This window comes from Schistocerca serialis, chromosome 12 (assembly GCF_023864345.2).
Source record: "Schistocerca serialis cubense isolate TAMUIC-IGC-003099 chromosome 12, iqSchSeri2.2, whole genome shotgun sequence".
Taxonomy (NCBI): domain Eukaryota; kingdom Metazoa; phylum Arthropoda; class Insecta; order Orthoptera; family Acrididae; genus Schistocerca; species Schistocerca serialis.
Window position 1 is genome coordinate 133861430 of NC_064649.1, and position 21639 is coordinate 133883068.

The following is a 21639-nucleotide window of genomic DNA, read 5'->3' on the forward strand; positions in this document are numbered from 1 at the left end:
CTTTCGCGCCGCGGCTTTAAAAGTCAACAGCTCTCTGTATCTCTGACGGCGCTTCCAGAATAAACACGTCACGCCACAGGAAATTATTTGCTAACTGTAGCTGTTTCCGAGCGACTGCTCGTTAGTGAATGATTTAAAATGGTGGGGCAATCACATAATGTTACAGAGGCCATTTCATGAAACAGTTGTTGGTTGCACCTGAACTCGTCATGTTTGCAACTAGCGCTGACTATTGGCAAATTACCAAACTACGCTGTGGCGATATACATCAAAGAAAACTTCCAGACTTTCTGTTCAAAATGACATATGCATGATATCTGTACAACGTTTGGTTCTTGTCCAATAAATGGTTGATAGTGTTTCCAAACTTTATGTACACCCTTTATTTGATTTATTTTCAAATTTTGTAATATCTGTTAACTGAGCAGGAAAATTAATTTTCTCTTTTACAAAAATTTCATTTAATTCTAATCCAATATATTTATAACTATTAACTTTTTCTGAATTTTAATCTACAGTATATAACACAGATTTTATTGACCACAGAAAACATTTTTGATCTGTTGTTTTTTGCATTAATTACAGCTTCCTTATCTGTAAGTACTTTTGGTAAATCAGTATAAGTAGCCCCATAAATTTAATTGTGTCTATTAACACTTAATCTGAACCATCTGTATAAAATAAACACCAACCAAATTTTTTTCCTTTGCATTTCTTCCATTTCAGTTAATAGTTTTTTGTTGATTTTTGATAATAATCTTCTAGATAAGTTATTCTTAATATAACTTCAGTAGCTGTTTTAAAATTAAATTCTAGTATTTCATCTTGTCCTTTAAAATTACTGTTTCTTGGTCACTTTAATCGCTCTTCTTTGTAATAAAATCTTCTTTAACTTTGTGATTATTTATTCTTTAATTTGCTTTACAAATTCTTGTGTTTCAACAATATTATGATTTTTATGAATTCCTTAAGTTATTATTATTGATTTGCAAGAAGAAGCTTTTATATTAATTCGTTTTGTTGATTTAAAAAAATCTTCATCATCTGGAAGATTAAAAGCTGGACAATTTTCTGGTAATTTTTTCTTTAATTTCTTGACATTTATCTACTAGAAGCTTTTGAAAATACTTCTCATTATGGATATTATTAATTTTATCTTCATATCTATTTTTAAGATCGTTTAAATGTTGTTTAATAAGAGGAGAATAATTTTTAAAATTTTTCGATTTACACATTTGTATAGAAGTATGCCTCATTCAAATAACGATATTTAGAAGTTCATTTGTCACAATTTGAGAATCCTGCTGAACTTTGTTTTATATTGTGCTGTATGTCATGTGTATTATGTTAAGAAATTTCGTTCTTTCTTTGTGTGTGGTATAAAAGAGCTATATTTTAAACATTTCGTTACAGATTATATTTATTGTAATGATTTTGTATAATGGTATTGATTTACTTATTACTTTGAGCTACAAAATATACATATATGAAATGGTAAACTAAAAACGTGAATGTAAATATAAAATTACAGTTCAAAACATAAAACAAAAATAAGTAAAATAAATAGTTAGAATAATAATGAATGTTTAGATATTTTAACTGGGTATGTTCAAAATGCTGCAATAGCACAGTGTGTACAGCTTATTTTCCTTAAATGGAAGTTGAGAAACTGTCTTTATAACACATGAATGTATGTGGCATGAAAATTTGTTTAGTTTATGTTCTCATAGAAATTTTCATTTTTCAAAAATAATTACTGGTGATGGGATGTTTTGCAAAATTAATTAATGGTGATGGGACGTTTTGCAAAATATCGGTTTATTACAAAATTAGATTGTAGAGTTTTCAAGAGCATTAATCACATTTCAAGTTTTATATCATGATTTCGAAGATATTCCCTCTAAATCTCATACTTTTTGGGTTGTTAAATTAGACAAAAATGAAAATATGTCTAGTTCATTATTTTTCAAGCTCTACTACCCAAGACGTTTCATCAAGATCGTTTAATTACACGTGGGAGTGTTCCCTTGTTAGTGGAAACCAGCACCTGCACATATTTCTAAACAATATTATCATTCAATATAACTATGCTTACATGGAATTACTATTTTCTGTTCAAAATTGGTAATAGTCAATTTTTCCCTAAAGAAACTTGGCAGTGAAGCTGCAAGACGCATGACAGTGCAGGCACATAGCACATGCCATGTATGCTATGTAGGCAGACTGCCTCTGACATGTACTGAATTTAGCATAGTTCTATGAGTGGCAGCATCAACACAGGTTCTTTGCACTTAATTCTTCTGACCAAGACATTGTGCTTATTGACAGCCAAGTGCAACTACTCACTACTGCTTGCTTAGATGAGAACCAATGACTGCTTAACGAAGACTGATTAAGGCCTACTATTTATAAACTTGTGTAGGCAACCATCAGCAAATTTTTAATGTACATGTCCTGTATGTTCCAATGAAAGCTTATAAACAGAAACTACACACAAGAGTCATACATAAAAAGAATTGAATTTGTTTTAATACTATGTATTAGATCGACATTCTTTAAGGAGCATTTATGTTGGATTCTACTTTTATGGACTGCTTTTTCGGTGCCCAACTTTCTCCCGCCATTTCTATTACAACCTCAGATGATTGTTACCCAAACAACTTTACTTGAAATATATTTTCTGCCAGTAATCATATACATTTTGGGAAACAAAACAGTCACAACTAAAATGGCTGTATAGCCTTTGTGAAGGCATATATTTTACAAATTGTAAAATACTGTATCTTGTGTAGTTTAATTATCTTAAATGACAATGTTTCTTAAACTATAAAGTTCTTAAAGAAAACAAAATATCCTTTTTATTAAAAAAAGTGGCTTTAAAATGCATTATTAAATCCAACTACAGAAACTTATTACTGAAGCAGAAATTTTGGGCGCATGAGGTCTTATTGAATCTCCAGTATCGTATAGTACTTAAATAATACATTTCTTTCGGCAATTTTATTAAGGTGTTAAATCAAATATAAGTTATAAATAAATAATACATTTCATGTAGGATCTACGTATTGTTTGTATATCTTGTAAGAAAAGAAGAAAACTCGCATTTACATTAAATGTGTTGTCTAGGCAAGTAAATGATCTGCTACGTTTGAGCTTGCCTTGTTCTTGAATTGGATACAATTATAGCTACAATTCAGCGCGTTCAGTGGTGGGAAGACATTTGTTGTTTCTATAACGAGTGTCCTGTAAATATCGTAAAAAATCAGAAACTCTAATTTCCCTCTTTCATTATACAGCAACAAAGTTAGTAAAAAGCTGTAACACTACGTAAATGAATGACTGAGCACGAATTCTAATTATATTTACGAGACGGCGTAGCGGAACGGCTATATAACAGAATTTCATATACGAAGAAATAATTCAATGAAAAAACTAAGTTTTTAGAGAAGAAACATTAATAATTTTATTGAAATTCAAAAGTTACCGGAATCTCACGAAACAAAATCTTATTTGAACCACAAATTATTTTGTAGAATTTATTTACCAATCAAGATGATTATTGTAATAGGAGTTATATTTCGAAACCTGCCCTACATCAGATAACACAGTTCTTTCAAGCGGAACGAGGATGATGCGTCGCCAGTGATTGCGTTGCAGGAAACCAGAGAGGTATCTATTCATTAGACGAGTGTTTAGCGTGGTTGGTTTGATTATCAGCTGTCATCTGTTAAGTACTACAGAGAGGCAGAGAGTGCTGTTGTCTGCGCTCAGAGCATGATGATAAAATGTCTCACATTTGTAAATGATTCTTCTGTTACATAGTTTTTGTATGAGGAAAACTGACGTCACCGACAATTATAGAAGTGAGAGCAAGTTATGTATCACTCATTGGCGCAACGGCGTTGGTGGGCGTGGTGATATGAACTTTAGCGCTGTTCCAACCTACTTTTAGAAAATTAGTTTTGAAAGTGCTGTGTGGCTGATCTGTGAAGATGGTTTTTGAAAGCGTTGTAGCAGATTTGTTAAATCGTTTCCTCGGAGACTACGTCGAAAACTTGGACCGATCACAGCTGCAAATTGGAATATTTGGAGGTGAGTAGCCGCATTGCGGTACGTCGCAAATGCGCTATTGCGTAGCGCTGTTGTAAACAGACTTTTTCCATAAGGTTATGTATTGCTTTTGTACTTGATATACATGTCATTTTATATTGTTGTTTATCAGGTGATGTCGTCCTACAAGACTTAATTTTAAAACAAAGTGCGCTTGATGACTTAAACTTGCCGGTGAGAACTGTGTACGGGCATTTAGGTAAGTTACCTTTTTCTGGTTTTGTAAAATTACGTTGGTAATGTTCTTTATCGCATTGTGATATTTGCTCTGTTTTACCCCCGTCCTCTTAAGCTTCACGTAAAATATTGTACTAAACGTAATTATTCTGTTGTGCGTAAATGTAACTTCACTACAATCTCAACATCATATAGCGTCACTAACCAAGAGATTCGGTAGGTAATCATTATAGTTTGTTTCTTTGTTTATTCATCCACCAATTACAAATACAACACAGTATGAAGAGTAAAAAAGTGTGAGTTGATTGACACACATAGTCACACTTGTTTGTGCGTAATGATTTGTAGTTTTACCTTAAGGAGAATGGAATTTACGGTTGTAATCTGGGGCATAAGATACCTTTCTACAATGCATTATATTGTGAAAGTGTATTGCAGAATAAAAGTGGTATTTAATAAATAATTTGTTAAGATTGGATAACTATTGTTTGTTATCGAAATAAACCTTGATTGTGTAGCATTTTGTGAGTCATTTTAGTGTCCACATTCTGTGTACCTCTTTAGAAGTCACTTGCCTATACTACTGAACAACATGATTAAAGGATTAGTAATAATAAAACTGAGTTATTTCTGACAGCAAAACAGAATCATGTCACTATGACGAGATATTTTGGGAAGTACATACTGAAAGAGCATGAAAGTTAAATTTTTCAAGAAAAAAATTCAAAATAATCTAACAGTTTTGATGGATTTTAGTTCTAGCACCAGGAGGTGGATATGGTAACCAAAAAGCTAAAGTCGCTCACTTCCCATTATACTGACGTGCAGGTAAAATTTCTAACATAGGAGGCCATGCTGAATTTCTTATGTGAAAAGTTTAAAAGCTTTTTAAATAAAGTTTATTACTATTCTATATCTGTATGCTTCATGTTTACATATGTATTTTTTGACATAGGCTGGTCACTAATACATTTCTCCAAACAACAGACCAGTTTGTTGATACTGTCACTGTAATCTGTTAGACTTTGCTGGTGGTACCATAACCTCACTCCTGCTTGCATGCTTCGTCACTATCAAAGCGAAGACCTCGAAGGTTTTCTGTAAGTTTTGGAGAAAGACAAAAATCAGGTGGGACCAAGTAGAGACTGTATGTAGGATGTTTCATGACAGTGTGTGTATTGTCCTGCTGAAGGAGAGAATTTCTGTATCTGGATGAACTCTGAGTTCGTGTTTTCAGAAACACTATTACAGTGTTCTGTTTTTCACACAGCCATGTTGGATGTGGCAGAGAGTTGCAACTTGAACCACTGAAGCAGCAAAGTCAACTGAGTAACATGCATAACATGTAATACCTCAACCAATACTGAGAACTTTTCAGCATGTCCTCAGAAAAATAATTGAAATCTAAGTTATATGTTCTTGTGTAGGGTTCAGAGTGTAGGTTTATATAGTGGTGCAAAAGTCTAAAACAGATAACCAGCAGACATCACACAGAATAATTTATTTGGATAACCCTTTTGGAGGGTATGAAGAATCACCATTGTTTTTGTTTCTTTGTGTCTAATTTTCATTGCTCTCAGGCTTCCTTCACTCTTTGAGAATGTCTTTCCTTCTCCCATTCTAACTGAAATGTTTTTCATATCTTTGTCAGTTTCAGTGAACCATGTGAGTTTGGTTTTGTAGCTGTTTAGTGAGTTTAAGATCTGCTTGGTTAGTCTGTTATCAGCTCAGTATGTGTGTCCATAAAACTGTCCACCAGATAGCTTTTCCAATTTCAAATAGAGCTCTGTCTGTAACATTCTTCTTTCAACTTATTCAAGTTTTTCAAGATCCCCAAATCTTGTTGGTGTTTCTTTTGTATATAGTTTTTCATGCCCTGTTTGATAGTGTCTTAGATCTGTGTCCCAGGAAAATTTTTGTTATCTATGTTTTTTTGACATATGGAACACACTTCATTTTATGTACTGTATTTTCTGTTGCTGTCTTTCTTTTGTATTGCTCATTATCCAGTCTCCTAGCTATGTAAAACAGTTTGTTTTAGGTACTGTATTGTTATGGGTTTTAAGATTTTATGGGGGCATCATTGATATTTGCCATGAATATTGCTTTTTCCAAATGACATTTTTAGTCCTATTTTGTTTGCTTGTATCTGTGGTTCTCTTGTTTCTGTGGTTTTGTGATTTGTACCTTGCAGAGTGTCAGTAATTAATGCCATATTATTTCCAAAAACTGAACAATATATGATTTGAGTTTCTTCCTAGTTAAACACCCATAATATTGATGTATTTTCACCATTCTCTCACTGTCTTCTCTAATGTGCAGTTGAAAAGTAGAGGTGACAAACCATCTACTTGTCTCGCACCTGACTTTATTTCAAAATGTTTTGGCAGTTCCCCCATAAATTTTACTCTGTGTTATGTGTGTTGAAGTTTATGTAGTTATTTATGTTGTTTTACTGTTCAGTCCAAATTCCATTATAATGTTGATTAGTGCATTTCTAGAAATTGAGTCCTGGGCCTGTTTTGTAGATTTCAAAGTTATCACATTTTCAAGTTTTCAATTTTCCTCATTTCTATTGTTGCTCTATGCAAGATGTTCCTGTCCTAACTCCTGCTTGATACTCTCGTAGTTGTGGGTTGAATATTCTTTCAGTTTTCTTCGAAAATACCCCAGACAAGATCTTATATATGACTGGTAGCAGGGTAATTCCTCTATAATTGCTAGGCTCTGTTTTCTTTTCATATATTAATGCTGAAGTCCATTCTGGTGGTAAGCTATTTGTTGTCGAAATTTCCTTAATGATTTCTGTTAGAGATAGAGTAATGTTGCCACAAGAGTCTTTCCGCACTTCAGGAACTGTATTATCTTCTCCTGATATTTTGTTATTTTTGTTTTCTAATTTTTCTCTATTGTCAACAACTTTGAATTTCATTTTGTTTGGACTGTGTTATGAAAATCATTCTTCTTTTTGTTGATCGCAGTTGCATAACTCTTTGAAGTAGGCTGCAAGTATTCTGCCGTTCTCAGTGTTATGAGCAGTCTTCATGTTTTTGAGCTTTGAATGTGCAAACTTGTTGGTACTTTTAAAACAATCTTTTAGTGTTTTACAAAAGTCTGTGTTGTTCTGCTTAAAATATGGCTCACTTGATTCAGGTTTCCTGGCTTCGGTAATATTCTACCTGTTCTTATAATTTTTTATCTGCATTCCAGATGTTTAAAGCTTGTTTTCTCTTTATAATTAACCCATCACAATTCATTTATTTTTAAGAGGAATGGTTTCTTTTCCCCTCTGAATAATGTGTTTTTGATGCTGTTCTCAAAATTTAGGTATTCTTTTTATGAAATCAGTTTTTCTAGCTAACTTCTCTATGCCATATTTTTTGGTTTAGTGTTGATTCTATTTTCTAAATATTGGTGTAAACTTGAATTTAATTGTAGATAGGTAGTGGCCCTGATCTAAACCAGCAATGTTGTCAAATTTTACATTGACTACCTCTATTGCAGTCTGTAGCAACATGATCACACAATGTTACAAAATAAAGTAAGATGTAATTCTGTTTACTCTAGGCTTCATGTTAAAAAGGGTTTGACTTTGCCAATATAGACAGCAAATAGCATTCTGTGTATGGTTATGTACACCCTTGTTTTGAACTATCGTGCCAAAACAACTGCTGAATAATAAAAGTGGAGTAGTAGTGAAAATACATTTACACACGGAAAGTAATCTAGAAACAATCTACGTAATTACCAGTGAGTAGATTAGAACCTCGTAATTTGTTGTTAGTATTCTTTATAGATGTAGTAAACTGTGACATAATTCTGCTCACTACTATGTAACTTCACTTGTTGCATAGTCCTTTATTGTGAGATTTATGGTACATAGTACGTGAATGAATAAATAAAGGAATAGTTATTGTGAAAATATGTTATATTGATTGTCTTGAGTCATTTATGAGTACAGCAGAGCACGTGATATGATGTAACATTCATTTTCATGTTTGTTTATTTATTTGCTCTCTTTAATTTTTATGCAGTTGAGCACCAATTTGTAATGCAGGCTTACAGGACAAATTTGAAAATATCTGCAAATTATTGAAAAAGCAATAGGATGTAATAATGAAACGTAGAGCTAGGAATGCATAAATGAAGACACAACAGTAATTACAAACGTGAGTTGGGTTTTGCGTGACTGAAGTTTTCGATCGTGTGGTTGGCATGGAGGTCATTCTGTATGAGATACATCATTATGTTTGAGCTCGGAGTCTGTTCCAAGATTCTACAACAAACTGATGTCAAGGATATCAGATCCCTTCTGCTATCCATGATGATGTGGAGGATGGTGATGAGGATGAAGCAGATCAGTAACATGATCCAAAGATGAAACTGTGATTGATTTTACTATTGTTTCAGGGAAACTTGTGCTGAAAATTCCATGGCGCAACTTGTATAGTGCTCCCGTAATAGCGAGCATTGAGAGATTATTTCTCTTGGTTGTCCCCAATCAGGAAATAAAATATGATGCAGAGAAGGAAGAGAAGTGGAAGCAGGATGCGAAACAGGCCGAGCTGCAGCGCATTGAGGAGGCCAAGAAGCTGGAGAAGGGGAAAGGTAAAAGGCTGAGCTCTGCCTGTGTTCAGTTTTTGGCATATCGAATGTGGTATCCAAAAGTTCACAAAATATATAAGTTAATAGACCCCACAGGCGCAAATTCACAGATCACAACATTTCTGCCACTTATAAAGTGCATCCTGGAGGTCTCCAGAAAACACAGATAATCCAAAATACACACATTTTTACCAGAAACTAATACTCACTGTTTGTATGAAACATTCTTTGTGTCACATTTGAAACCCCATTGCATTAATGATTAAGTCATCTCGGATTCTGTGCAGAATGATGCCTTGACTCAGCTGATAATCCAATAAGATGTAATCATTGAAATTCACCAAGGAAGCTTGCACTCCCATACAACTCGTTGTATTACTAATGTGTTACTAATGAAAACCTCTACTTATCTAGAAAACACAGTAAGTTTTATATCACTTGCATTCAGTTCACTTGTAATAAATACTCGTCCAATTTTATCTGGTTCTGTTTTTCATTCACTTTTTTTCTGGCAGTACCTCTATTGTAGGAGTCAGAACATCAGTCAACGTCAATGAATGTTGTCAAGTGTTCTTGAAAAACAGCTATAAAGGCATTTTCGTGCTTCGGTGTATGTGATAACTGGTTCCTCGATCACTGTCACCTTTCTCGTCTGCCACTGAAAATACTTATCAGCTCAAATTCTGGTCAATAAGCATTGCTATCTAATCACTCGATGTTTTCATCATCAGTGTCTTCATAATTTGAAATTGGTATTCTGAAGGAAAATATTCATTATAATTAAGTCTCCATCTACTGGTGTGTGTGTGTGTGTGTGTGTGTGTGTGTGTGTGTGTGTGTGTGTGTGTGTAGGCAGAAGAGGATGGGAAGAATTTCCCATTGTGATGAATGATTCTTAGTTTCTATATCATATCTGTGAAGTTAACATCTATCACCAGTGACAACCTTAGGATCTTTTGACACAGCTTTTTAAATCCCTTACGGGCTTCCATATGTTGCTCGTGATTGTATTGAAGGAGTGATGAAATAAACCTCTCTGCAATCCTTCAGATGTTCAATACTTCTGACAGAATACATTCGCGTATACCTTAACTAATTTCCTAGCTGCTGATCACAAAAACTGAGAATGGCCAGGAGAGCATTGTGCTGACCACATGCTCCTCCATATCCGCATCCCGTGATGCCTGTCAGATGAGGATGACATAGTGGTCGGTTGGTGTCATTGGTACTGTTGAACCTTTGAAGACGTGTTTGGACAGAGCTCAGATTAGTTACTTCCAATGTGTTGCAGAAGCTCAGATGGTCTATCTACAGTTTTTAGAGTCTGATCCTTTGTGAACATTTTCTGGTGTGATGCCAGCTGACCTAAATCTACATCTTCATCAGTTAATGTCCATCCATTTTTGAGCACTTGTACTGTTCAGATAAATCTGTGACTTATCTAAAATGTTGTCTCCCAACAGTTTCACATATATGTGTGTGTGTGTGTGTGTGTGTGTGTGTGTGTGTGTGTGTGTGTGTGCGCGCACGCGCTTGTGGGACTGCAATGCTCGATTAGAGATTTAATACAGATTTTTTTCATCATATACTTGCACAGACAAGGAAAAGCTGCCGAGTACATTCACCGAGAAGCTGGCGGCGCAGATCATAAAGAACGTGCAGGTGTACATCCACGACATCCACATACGGTATGAAGACAGATACACCTGCCCACAGCGGCCGTTCTCGGTGGGTGTGACACTGCACAATCTATCGGTGCACAGCACTGACGACAAATGGAATGAGTGCATTGTGCAAGACGACTCGCCCATGTTCTACAAGGTCAGTCGTACAACTTCTGAATAGTTATGTTATGCACTTTAATCTCGGTGACCAAACTCCCACAAGGGATACACTTTTCCAATTTTATAAGTGCTATTTGTAAATTAACCTTTGATTGACTATTAAAAACAAACAACTGCTTTTAGGTTGTTGGAAGTTATGTGGCTGGAAAAGGAGACTTCAAAGGTCACATTGTGATAGTCAGCTCTCTGTTTAATTTATGAGTAAGTTATCGAAATGGACAGTGCTATTGCAGCTCCAGCCAGTTACAACATATGTTGTGCTATTTGCTTCCTGCAATCAAGAGTAGTCAGTGGTGCTGAGATTTGTCACCAAATGTGTTGTGCGTATGTGGGTGGTGTGTTGACGGACAGGCACAAAAAATTCGATGCTGGTTGCACAGATGTGAACGTGCTAAAAAATTTGTGCATATAAGTCGTGGTTCACACTCTTAGAACTTTTTGAAAATGTGCCTGATATTTCCAGTTAACCATTTTTAACACTATCACAGAGAGGTTTTGTGCATGGTAAGTGCCAAAATGTCTAACAGATCTTCACAAAACCGAAAGACTGGGTTCACCTGCGACATTCGTGCAGTGCTACCTTAAGAGGGAGAGGAATATTTAAGAAGAATCATGACTGTGGACAAGGCGGGGGTGCAGCAACCGAAGAACAGTCAAACAGTGCAACCACTTTCATTCTCCCAGTAGCCACAAACACTAAAGCAGACACTGTCATACCATAAAATGATAATTACAGTTCTTTGGAACCACAAGAGTAATGCATGAGAAAACAGTGACATCACAGATTTTGTTGTGAGACTTACAAAAAAGGTCAGGCCAGAACAAATGACACAGGATGATTACCAAATGAATAATTTTCCTTATCGCTAAGTGCAAAATGAGATAAAAAAAAGTAACAGGAATGTTTTTGATTTCACAGGCGTTATACATCAGCTTTTCAATTGTTTTCTCCAGTTGGTACACACATTCCTGATGACTGCTTTCAAGTGCTCAGTGAATTTATATTGCCAAAAATGATGGATCAAAGAATTTGCATTAAATTTTGCTTAAAAATGGAATAAAGTGCAGCACTGCATTCAGACTGTGAGTTTACAAGTGGTAGAAACATTTCATAGGGGGTTGAGAAGACATTGAAGATGACAACCACCCTGGATGCCATAATACATAAATTAGTGACAAAAATGTGAAAAAGAAAGGTTCTGGAAAATTGCTGAATCACAATAAGAGAGGTTGCTGATGGTGTCAGCATATCCTTTGGCTCATGCTAAGCATTATGTATTTTGCATGAAATGCATAGCAGCAAAGTGTGTTCTGAAGCTGTTGAATTAAAAAACAACGATGTAACTCAAATATTTTTCAGGAATTGCTGAATGGAGCCAACAATGGTCCAGAACTGCTCAACAAGGTTATAACAGGTGACAAAATATGGGTATGTTGGTGTGACATCAAAACAGAGGCCCAAACCTCCCTATGGAGACCCAAGACAAAAAAAAAAAAAAATTCGACAAATTTGGTCACGTGTGAAAATTTTTCCCACTGTTTTCTCTCATTGCAAAGGGATCAGTGCACCACGAGTTCATGTCTTGTGGTGCTACAGTCAGTAAGGAGAACTACCTGGAAGTTATGTGCCATTTGTGTGAAGCAATCCAAAGGAAATGACTAGAATTGTGACAAAACCACTTGTGGAAATTGCATCACGATAATGCTCCCATGCACACCTCAATGCACTCTTTTTTTTCCTTTTTCTTTCTTTCTTTCTTATTATCATATTTTATAGAATACAAGGGACACTTCTTTTTTTTCCCGAAAAATTGCTTTCACAATTCAGTTGTCTTATACTCAAAATTGAAATAAAAATGTCCCCTGTTGAATTTAACATTTTCATCAGTCTTAAAAATGGCCATTTATTCGATGCTGCGGGAAACCTATGTCTACCTGACAGCATTGGATTCAACTGGCAGCAGTAGTGCACCAATGTGAGAAACGTGAGTTGTTGGAATTCACAAGCTTGCTAATACTGTCTCCCTTCCTACCACCCTGCCATCACAAGTCCAGAACACAGTCTAGCCTATGATGCGCCATTGCCTTCTATGCTGCCAGTGAACTAGAAAGTGATTTGTGTTATCAGTAACAGTACAATATTTTTGTCAGTAGCTAATTTCATGAAGGGAAAAAGGTAAAAGGTGTCCATATGATGCTGGCTGTAAATTGAAAGTAATAGTATATGCAGAACAAATTGGAAACAGACCAGCTGAGTGGGATTTCGGCCCTCCACCAACAGAAAAAGAACTGTTTGTGACTGGCAGGCTAGTAAAGATGATCTGAAAAAAATGAGGAAGACTAAATGTGCAAATACAGGCCAAAACTAGATGATGACGTACTGAAATGTATCCAAGGACACTGTCAAAATGGCACTGGAATTAATACAAAAATGACTGACATATTTGCTTGTAAGCTAATGCTACAGTGGAACTTAACAGACTTTAAGGGCGAAGTTGGTTGGTGCTACAGGTTTCTGAAGTGTCATGGATGTAGCATGTGAACCAAAACCAAAAAATCTCAGAAAATGTCACAAGAATATGAAGACAAAATATTATTTTTCCCTTGCTTTATTATTCAACATTGGAAGAAAACCAGGGTGGAACTAAGCCAAATAACGAATATGGACAAAAGTCCTCTGACACTCGATGTGCCGAGTAACAGAACTGTTGCCATGAAAGGTGCTAAAACTGTAACTATAAAAACAAGTGGACATGAAAAAATGCACTACGCTGTCGTCCTTTCATGTTGTGCTAACAGTACTAAACTTATTCCGGTGATCATTTTCAGGCGCAAAACAATGCCAAAATCTTCTAATATACAGCTAGGTGATGTTGTTCACGTATATGACAAGGGTTGGATGGCTGAGGCTGGTATGAAATTATGGATTAACAGAGTATGGGAGAGAAGGAAAGGTGCTTTATTGAAGAAGAGTTCTCATCTTGTGCTAGATCAGTTTAGTAGTAATTTTAAAAATTCTGTGAAAGAGAAATTGAGATAAGGAAATAACAGAGCTTGTTGCTAATGCGAGAGAACTTACTTCACAATTGTAACCTCTTGAGGTCTCGATAAATAAATCGTTTAAAGCGTATATGAGAGAGGAATAGAACAAATGGGTGATGGGTGAAACCCAACATGAATTCTTGGCAAAGAGATCTTCAAAACAGCCTAGAGTCAAACAAGTGTGTCAGTGTATAAAATACTTTTGGTGTGGAGTGAGAGAAGACAATATTGTTAAATCTTTAAAGAAATGTGGCATAAGTAATGCTCTTGATGGCAGTAATGACCATCTTATATATGAAGAGGACAATGATGACGATGGTGATGACGATGACGACGACATCAAAGGTGAAGAAGAAGCAGAAGAAGAAAGTTCAGATAATGATTTTGAGGGAAGTCAGTTTGGTTTTATAAACTAAGAATTTTTTTTTAGTTTGGCTTTGCAGTCCAGTAATAAAAATGGTTAAAATGTTGTTTGTTAAAAAGTGCTTAAATGTTTAGGTGTGTCTTATAGTTTGTGAAATACAGTTTGTAATTCCTTATAATTCTCTTTGCTTAGGCTGATAGATAATTTTTCCATTACATAATAACCAATTCTGTGTCAATGCTTCCAATAAGTACAATGTTGTATTTCAAAGAATATTTAATAATCAATGTAATGGCTCACTAATGCCACCTGTTAGCCAAGCGCATAAACTGCCCATCATCGTTTCTGCTGCAAGTTCACTCAGTCTTTCCTGATGGGTGATAACCGTAATGGCTCCACGGAAGAACTCGCTACACCGTTGATGCGATGTACTTTTTAATTGCTCTGTTTTATGTTTTCGACAAGTCAGTGTGGCACCTGTGTTTTGTGACTGGAGGGTGCTGTCATTATGGTTGTATGATTCATGCACAGTAATATTATTTCCAGGACGTATGTAGAAGATTGTGACCTGGTTATAACGTGATAGTTTCAAGTTGTATACTGGTTTACAATTATTCAGATTGTCATAGCAATGTTATTGTCGCAGCATGTTGTAGGTCTGAAGATGGAACTACACATGTCAAAAGTGGTCATTGAGGAAATAATAATTGTTAAACACATGATCTTGGGAGCAAATATTCTTATTTAACCTAAATTACTGTCTGAATGTGATTAATTTGGAAAATATAGCAGGTGGAGTAATTTTGCAATTCTGAAGTTTACCTTAGAACTACAGTTATGTAGTAAGCTTATTTACCTAGTGAGGTAATTGTAGACAGAAAATAAATTGCAGAGTGAAAGAAACATGACATTTATTCTAAAGTCCGGTCCACAAGCAACGATCTGTCTGCGCAGACATCGGCGCAGATGTCTGTACATGCAAAAGATCGCTGCAAATGTGGTGTGTTCACACGACACAAACCCCAATCTACTACTCGCCCGCCATCTGTCGGTGTAGAAAAGAAACATCAGCGACTACGCTCCCCGTAAACGTCAAAAATTTAATTCAGTTATTTTGAAATATAGAAATGGACGAAGTTCTGTTGTGGTCTGTGTTCGCAAATTGTGTTGCAAAAAAGCATTCAGACCAACCGTAGGAAACAGAGAAAGCGGTCAAATTGGTGTAGACAGTGGCTGCTAAAGCGAAAGTAGTTTTCTCACGTAAATTTACTGCCAGAGTTGCAGAGCGAACCTAACGACTGGCGAAATTATTTGCGGATGGATGTCGAAACTTATAATTATCTCTTAAAGCTTGTAACCCCTCATATGAGAAAAAATACTTGTATGAGAAGTGCAATTTCTCCTCATGAACGGCTGGCGGTAACATTAAGATTCCTAGCAACAGGAAGGAGCTACAAGGATTTGGAATTTTCAACTGCAATATCGAAACAAGCGTTGAGTGAAATAATACCCAACACATGTGAAGCTATTTACGCTGTCTTGAAGGATGAGTTCTTTTTATAACAGTAGTTAATTTTCTATTATGTTTTCACACAAATATATTCTTTTGAATAAACTTTTGATAAACGTATGTGAAATATATTGTTTTACATTACCTCGAGTTCCGTTTCCTCCCACATTGACACTCCAATTTCATCTTCAATTGTACTCCTGCTTGGTCTTGGCGTTTCTTGATCACTAAGAAAGCCAAGCAGATCAAAATACCATAACGTTGGCTGGTATACTTGATCTACTCCTACACCAGATGTTCTAGATTTCTGAACTTTGGATAACTCTTTTCGGTAAACAGTTCGCAACCAATTTTTTTTATTACAGTTTCTCTGTTTGCGAGGCGTCAACTGCCCGCAATTTTTCAAGTATAGCATTGTATGCTGCTGTCTTTTTGCCTCGGTCACTATATTCTTTAGTTTTAATCTTCCACAAACATGGGTGGTTTCTGTATATTTCAATGAATTCACTTACAAACTCTCGAGAACACTGATGAGTATCAGCCATTTTAAAGCCCTGTGCGCACAAATACAAACACTAGACTGAGCAAACAGCTGTTTCGCGCCAGATTTGCGGCGATCTCCTGTCCACACGCTCCAACTTGTCTGCGCAGATTTGAGAGGTTTCGCTCAAACCTCCAACCCCAACTTCCAGGTTTGCACACACCTCAGGTTGGTGCAAATCTTCTGTCCACACGCAACGATCTGTCTGCGCAGATGTGATGTGCGCAGACATTTGCGCAGACAGATTGTTGCGTGTGGACGGGCCTTAAGAGTTGGAATCAGAGAACATTATTACATACTAGACTACTCCAGCAGCTTAAGGTAACAGTTCTAATGTGTGCTCACTGACAGAAAGCTATTGCAAATATTAAAGAATCTGATACGTTTTTAACTGCTTTCGTAATTTTGTAATAAAAAATAAATATGCCTCTTGAAAAGCAAGTTTCAGTAAATAAATTTTCTCATGTTTATTTCCTCGTATCATTTTCACAGTAAGCTCCATAAACCTTTTTTTTGTCAGGTGCTTGTGTTGGAGTGTCTGGCTGTGTACTGGAACTGCAAGACCAGATCCTTCCCAGATAGTGCGGGTGACCACAAAGCGCTGCTGACGGAGTTCCAGGATAGCATCTGCTCGAAGGAAAAGGCTCCACGGGGCTTCAGTTACAGTAAGTTCATGTGCCACAATGTTCAGGTCTGTAGTATGCTTGCTGCTCCTGTTTTTGCTCACTTTGCTAGTGGTTCTATTGCCTGAATTCTTTTCTATGGGAGTAGTGACATTTTACAAGTACCACATTAAAAATAATGGAAGGAATACTTTGTGTGTGATGTAGTCAGTAGTGAGACTTCAGAGAAACCAAATTGTCTTGCTGTTTGTGTGAGTAAGAGGTTTACAGGAAAAAAGATAAAAATGGAGTTCCAAAATGATAGTTCCTTGAACTGCATTCATTCACAACAAGATTTCTTGTGTGGGATGTTCTGTGCCACCTTGTTCCATTAAATACAATGTGATGAGTTTCCCAAGACTGTTTTATTGTGGGACTTATTGCTAGTAAAGGTCACAAATGATTCTGATCAGAAAGTTAGTAAGAAATTTGTGCACATAAATTTCTACTGTTTTTTTCCAGGCAGTTGCCATTATTTCCAAGACATTCTTGGCACTGTGTGATGAGCGCCTTAAACTAGTTGCATAGAATAAATAATTCAAGTTTCAACCATTTCACTATCTGAACTGTGAGCCACGTACTAAAGTATTAGAGGTGATAGTAGCCGAGATGTGGTCAGAGTTCAGAGGGAAGGTGGTGGAGAAGTAGCCTCTCAGTTCCAAATCATCTGAACAAAATATCTGTGATTTGAGTCCTTCAGTGCCCTATCAAGGTCTTCTTCTCTCCCATCTCATCTTCATCATCTGCTTCCTTCTCACTGACCATAATATTGTCTTAAAGTTTGTATTCCCTGTATAGATACCTATCTTTCACATGATTGTAAGGCCTTGCATTTATACTCTAGTCTCTCTTCTTTGCAATTGTGCACTTTCTGTTGATCTATTCTAGCTACCTGTATCGCCTTTTGTTGATAAAATTTTGTACCCCAGGAGTTATAGATGACTTTTTAACTGCACTTTTTCTTTTTGTCTGTTTCATATCTCATCCCCTTTGTCTTTTATTGTATTTTTTAACCTTTTCATTCAGTGTAGTGAAGTCCGCCCCGGTAGCTGAGTGGTCAGCGCGACAGACTGTCAATCCTAAGGGCCCGGGTTCGATTCCCGGGTGGGTCGGAGATTTTCTCCGCTCAGGGACTGGGTGTTGTGTTGTCCTAATCATCATCATTTCATCCCCATTGACGCACAAGCTGCCGAAGTGGCGTCAAATCGAAAGACTTGCACTAGGCAAGCGGTCTACCCGACAGGAGGCCCTCGTCACACGCCATTATTATTATTATTATTATTATTATTATTATTGTTAGTCTAGTGAAATAGTGAGGACCGTAGAGGATCATCAAGGCCAGTGGTAGCTACCATGGTCTAGGTGTACTGGATGTTCCAGATGTTCCAACTTTTCATGGTGGGCAGTAGGAGTTTCAAAAATTTTTCATTTGTTTTTCATAAAATTTTGACATAATAAGTACTCGTTAAGAATTATTATTATTATTATTATTATTGTATGTTTTAACTTAGCATAAACCTGTGTTACAAAATTTTATAAAGTAAAGTTATTTTCTTATTACATAAATCACCTTTACTGTGGAAGCTATGGGCAGTTAGAAAATTTTGGCACTAACAGAGATACAAAAGTGAATGGTATGTAAAAAAAGGTTGACTATCCCTGTAACAATATTGTGAAAAGGAAAGTTGCTACTCAATGTATAGCGGAAATGCTGAGTCGCAGATAGGCACAACAAAAGAAGACTGTCACAAATAATAGCTTTCAGCCAGTAAAGCCTTCGTCAGTATTAGACGGCAAACACATACATACACACTCATGCAAACACAACTCACACACACGACTGCAGTCTCGTGTGTGTGTGTGTGTGTGTGTGTGTGTGTGTGTGTGTGTGTTTTGGCGCGCGCGCGCGCCGTCTAATTCTGATGAAGGACTTACTGGCTGAAAGCTATTATTTGTGACGCGCGCACGCCGTCTAATTCTGATGAAGGACTTACTGGATGAAAGCTATTATTTGTGACAGTTTTCTTTTGTTGTGCTTATCTGTGACTCAGCATTTCCGCTATACATTGAGTAGCAACTTTCCTTTTCGCAGTATTGTTACTTTCCATCCTGGATTTTCCACTGCTTAGCTATTCCTGTTCTAGACAAAAAACAAGCTGCAGTAGAAGTTTTTTGATAACTCGCAAGACAAAAATTTGTGATGGAGGACTGTATAGGATATGGAAGTGTATGTCGAAGACCCATCAAGACACCAGTAATTTTTAAATAACTTGTATAATTGTAAGATAGATATTTGGAAAACTAATTGTGTACTTGGAACATTTCTAGGGGCTGATATGGACTCTGGTTATAATTGGTTGGTTGTGACTGCCAGATAAAAAATAAAAGAAATTACATACAGATGGGAAATAAAAATTCTTGTACTTCAGTGAACTGGAAGAAGGGGAGGTTGTTCAGAGTTTCAAATGGAGTGTTGGGGAACAATTGGTTGAAATGGGGAAAGAAATACAGTAGAAGAGAAGTTCAATCATATTTTGAATTTTTTTAAACACGGCTGCAGCAATGGCATAAGGGATTGCTCGTACAATTGAGTGGAGCGTACACCGACACAGTAGTGTGGGTGAGACTGCCGATGTCTGCAGTGCTGGCAATGCAGCTGCTTCTCCTGGGGTTGGGTGTGCTCCTGCATTGACGGTGGAATCGCTGCACGCTACTTGTCGTCTTACTTTAATTTTAATGATTTGACTACAATGCGTGAGGCAGAAATGTAGCACAGTTTAACACTTCATAGGTGATAGAGATTCAAAACAGTCACTCTTAGGAAAGACACTGAAACTAGTTAGCTGTACTGTGTGCGGTTCAGTCACTAGACACCATATTACTGTTAATATCTGAGCATACGATAATTAGTGGGGATGAAATTTTTGTAGCACACCATGCTCTGAAATTTTAAAGGTAGAGCTCGTATGTAAAACAAAAATTTCTCAGTGAAGTTAACTACACATTTGATGTAACTGAAATGTAAATTACCATCGATAATAAGTTGTAGCTTGAAACTAAGTTGCAAATAGGAAGGATATGAAAGTAACTGTTTCCTTCTGTATATAAAAGGAAGTGTCCCGACTGATTCCCTGACTCATCACCACGCAGCCCAAACTGCTAGTGATAGAAACTTGAAACTGGGTGTTGATATTACACTGGAGGCATCATTTAAGAAGGAATATTTCAAAATTCCACCCATAACAGGGTGAAGTAGGGGACTGATTTTTCGAAAATATGTCACTATTAAGGCAATTTTGAAGCTAGAACTACGAAAGTTGGAATTTGGTTTCTTGGCCAGAAATAAATGTCTTGTCATCTTTGGAAATTCAACCATTGAGGCGGTGAAATAGTGGGTGAAAAGTTTTTGAAAATAAATCATTATTAAAGAACTTCTAAAGAATTTTTAAAACTACATCTATAATCTATGAAAATTGGTATTTGACTTCTCAGCTAGAAATAAAAAAGAGTTTGTGTTTTTGGAAATTCATCCCATAAGGGGATAAAATTTTTTATGAAAATATTTTGTTATATTTAAAATTTTAAAGCTAAATCTTCTCAGGTACAAATAAAGACGTTGCAAGGAGCGACAATTTCCATTGCAGTATCACCATAAGCACTGAAATGAAATGGGAGGGCTAACAAAAACCTCAGACCCCAGCTATTGGAATTGCTTATTGGTCTGAAGCAGATTCGGAAAAGACCATTCTTCTATGGTCATAATTAATGTGAAAAGTTTAGAACATATTGCAATTTGTGAACTAAATCAAAGAAAGCTATTTAAAAGTTACCAAGACCCATTGGCTTTGTCAAGTTTGTGTAGAAAAAGAAACAGCTCTTTAATGTATTAATTTTTCAGTATGCATAATACATGTTTATAAAATTATTTTTATTGTAACAACTATGCAGCACAAGGGAAGCAGTGGGCACTAAGCTAGTTTAGTTTAAGAGTGATACCACAGCACTTTGATATGTTTTAACTGTGTACTGATTTTACCATACCTCTGTTCAATGGCTACAAGCTTGGAAGCATGTCAGATATAATTTTTAGATGTGAAGTAACACAATAATTGTGTTTCCAGTGTTGGGACCAATAAATTCATCAGCAAAGTTACGTATCAACCCTAAGCCCGAACAGGATGGCTCCAACTTCAGTATACCGAAGATGCTGCTGGACTTTGCTCTGGAGAAGCTGTCAGTAGGTGAGTTCCTGCCACATGTTCTTTTTTGTGGGTATATTTTGGTGGTGTCCAAAGCAAAACACATGTTTATTTTAACCAAACTGTACAATAAAATGCTTTTTTAATGTATCTCTGGAGACCCAAATATTTTTTCTGTAAATAGAGGTTTTCCTTAAATGGGGGTTTTGCCAGAGTGCATGGAATGAGTGATCCTGAATTATAAATCAAGCATATTGAGATGATATAAGGGCTGCTGAATTACAAAATTAGCAATTTTGTGTGGTTCATATTTAATTACAGTAAGTATACAATTATTACACTTCTCACAGAACACATTCTTCACTTTTTTTTATAAATCAGTAGGTTACATTTATTTTGTCTTTCCAGCATATTGTAGTGAAAGAAATTGTTGCTCCATCTGTTGATAATAGTTAAAATTGATTCCTCTTTCGTAAAAGAGGAAAATAAGTTCCTAAATTCCTTGATAAGGAACAGTGGGACTTGATGGAATGCATTTCTTCTTCTTCATCTTCATTGTCGTCACCTTCATTGTTACTGCCAGCT

General features: G+C 36.1%; 1 protein-coding gene across 1 annotated transcript in view; it reads left to right on the top strand.

The window, feature by feature from the left end:
* Positions 1–3953: 3953 nt before the first annotated feature.
* The window catches only part of LOC126428046 (intermembrane lipid transfer protein Vps13), a 487343-nt gene continuing 469657 nt past the window's right edge, over positions 3954–21639 (top strand). Inside the window, exons 1-6 of the mRNA XM_050089923.1 lie at positions 3954–4092; positions 4223–4309; positions 8698–8895; positions 10490–10713; positions 16714–16858; positions 20977–21096. Coding sequence (XP_049945880.1) covers positions 3993–4092; positions 4223–4309; positions 8698–8895; positions 10490–10713; positions 16714–16858; positions 20977–21096 — 874 coding nt within the window. The 5' untranslated portion in view covers positions 3954–3992. The remainder of the gene's footprint in view (positions 4093–4222; positions 4310–8697; positions 8896–10489; positions 10714–16713; positions 16859–20976; positions 21097–21639) is intronic.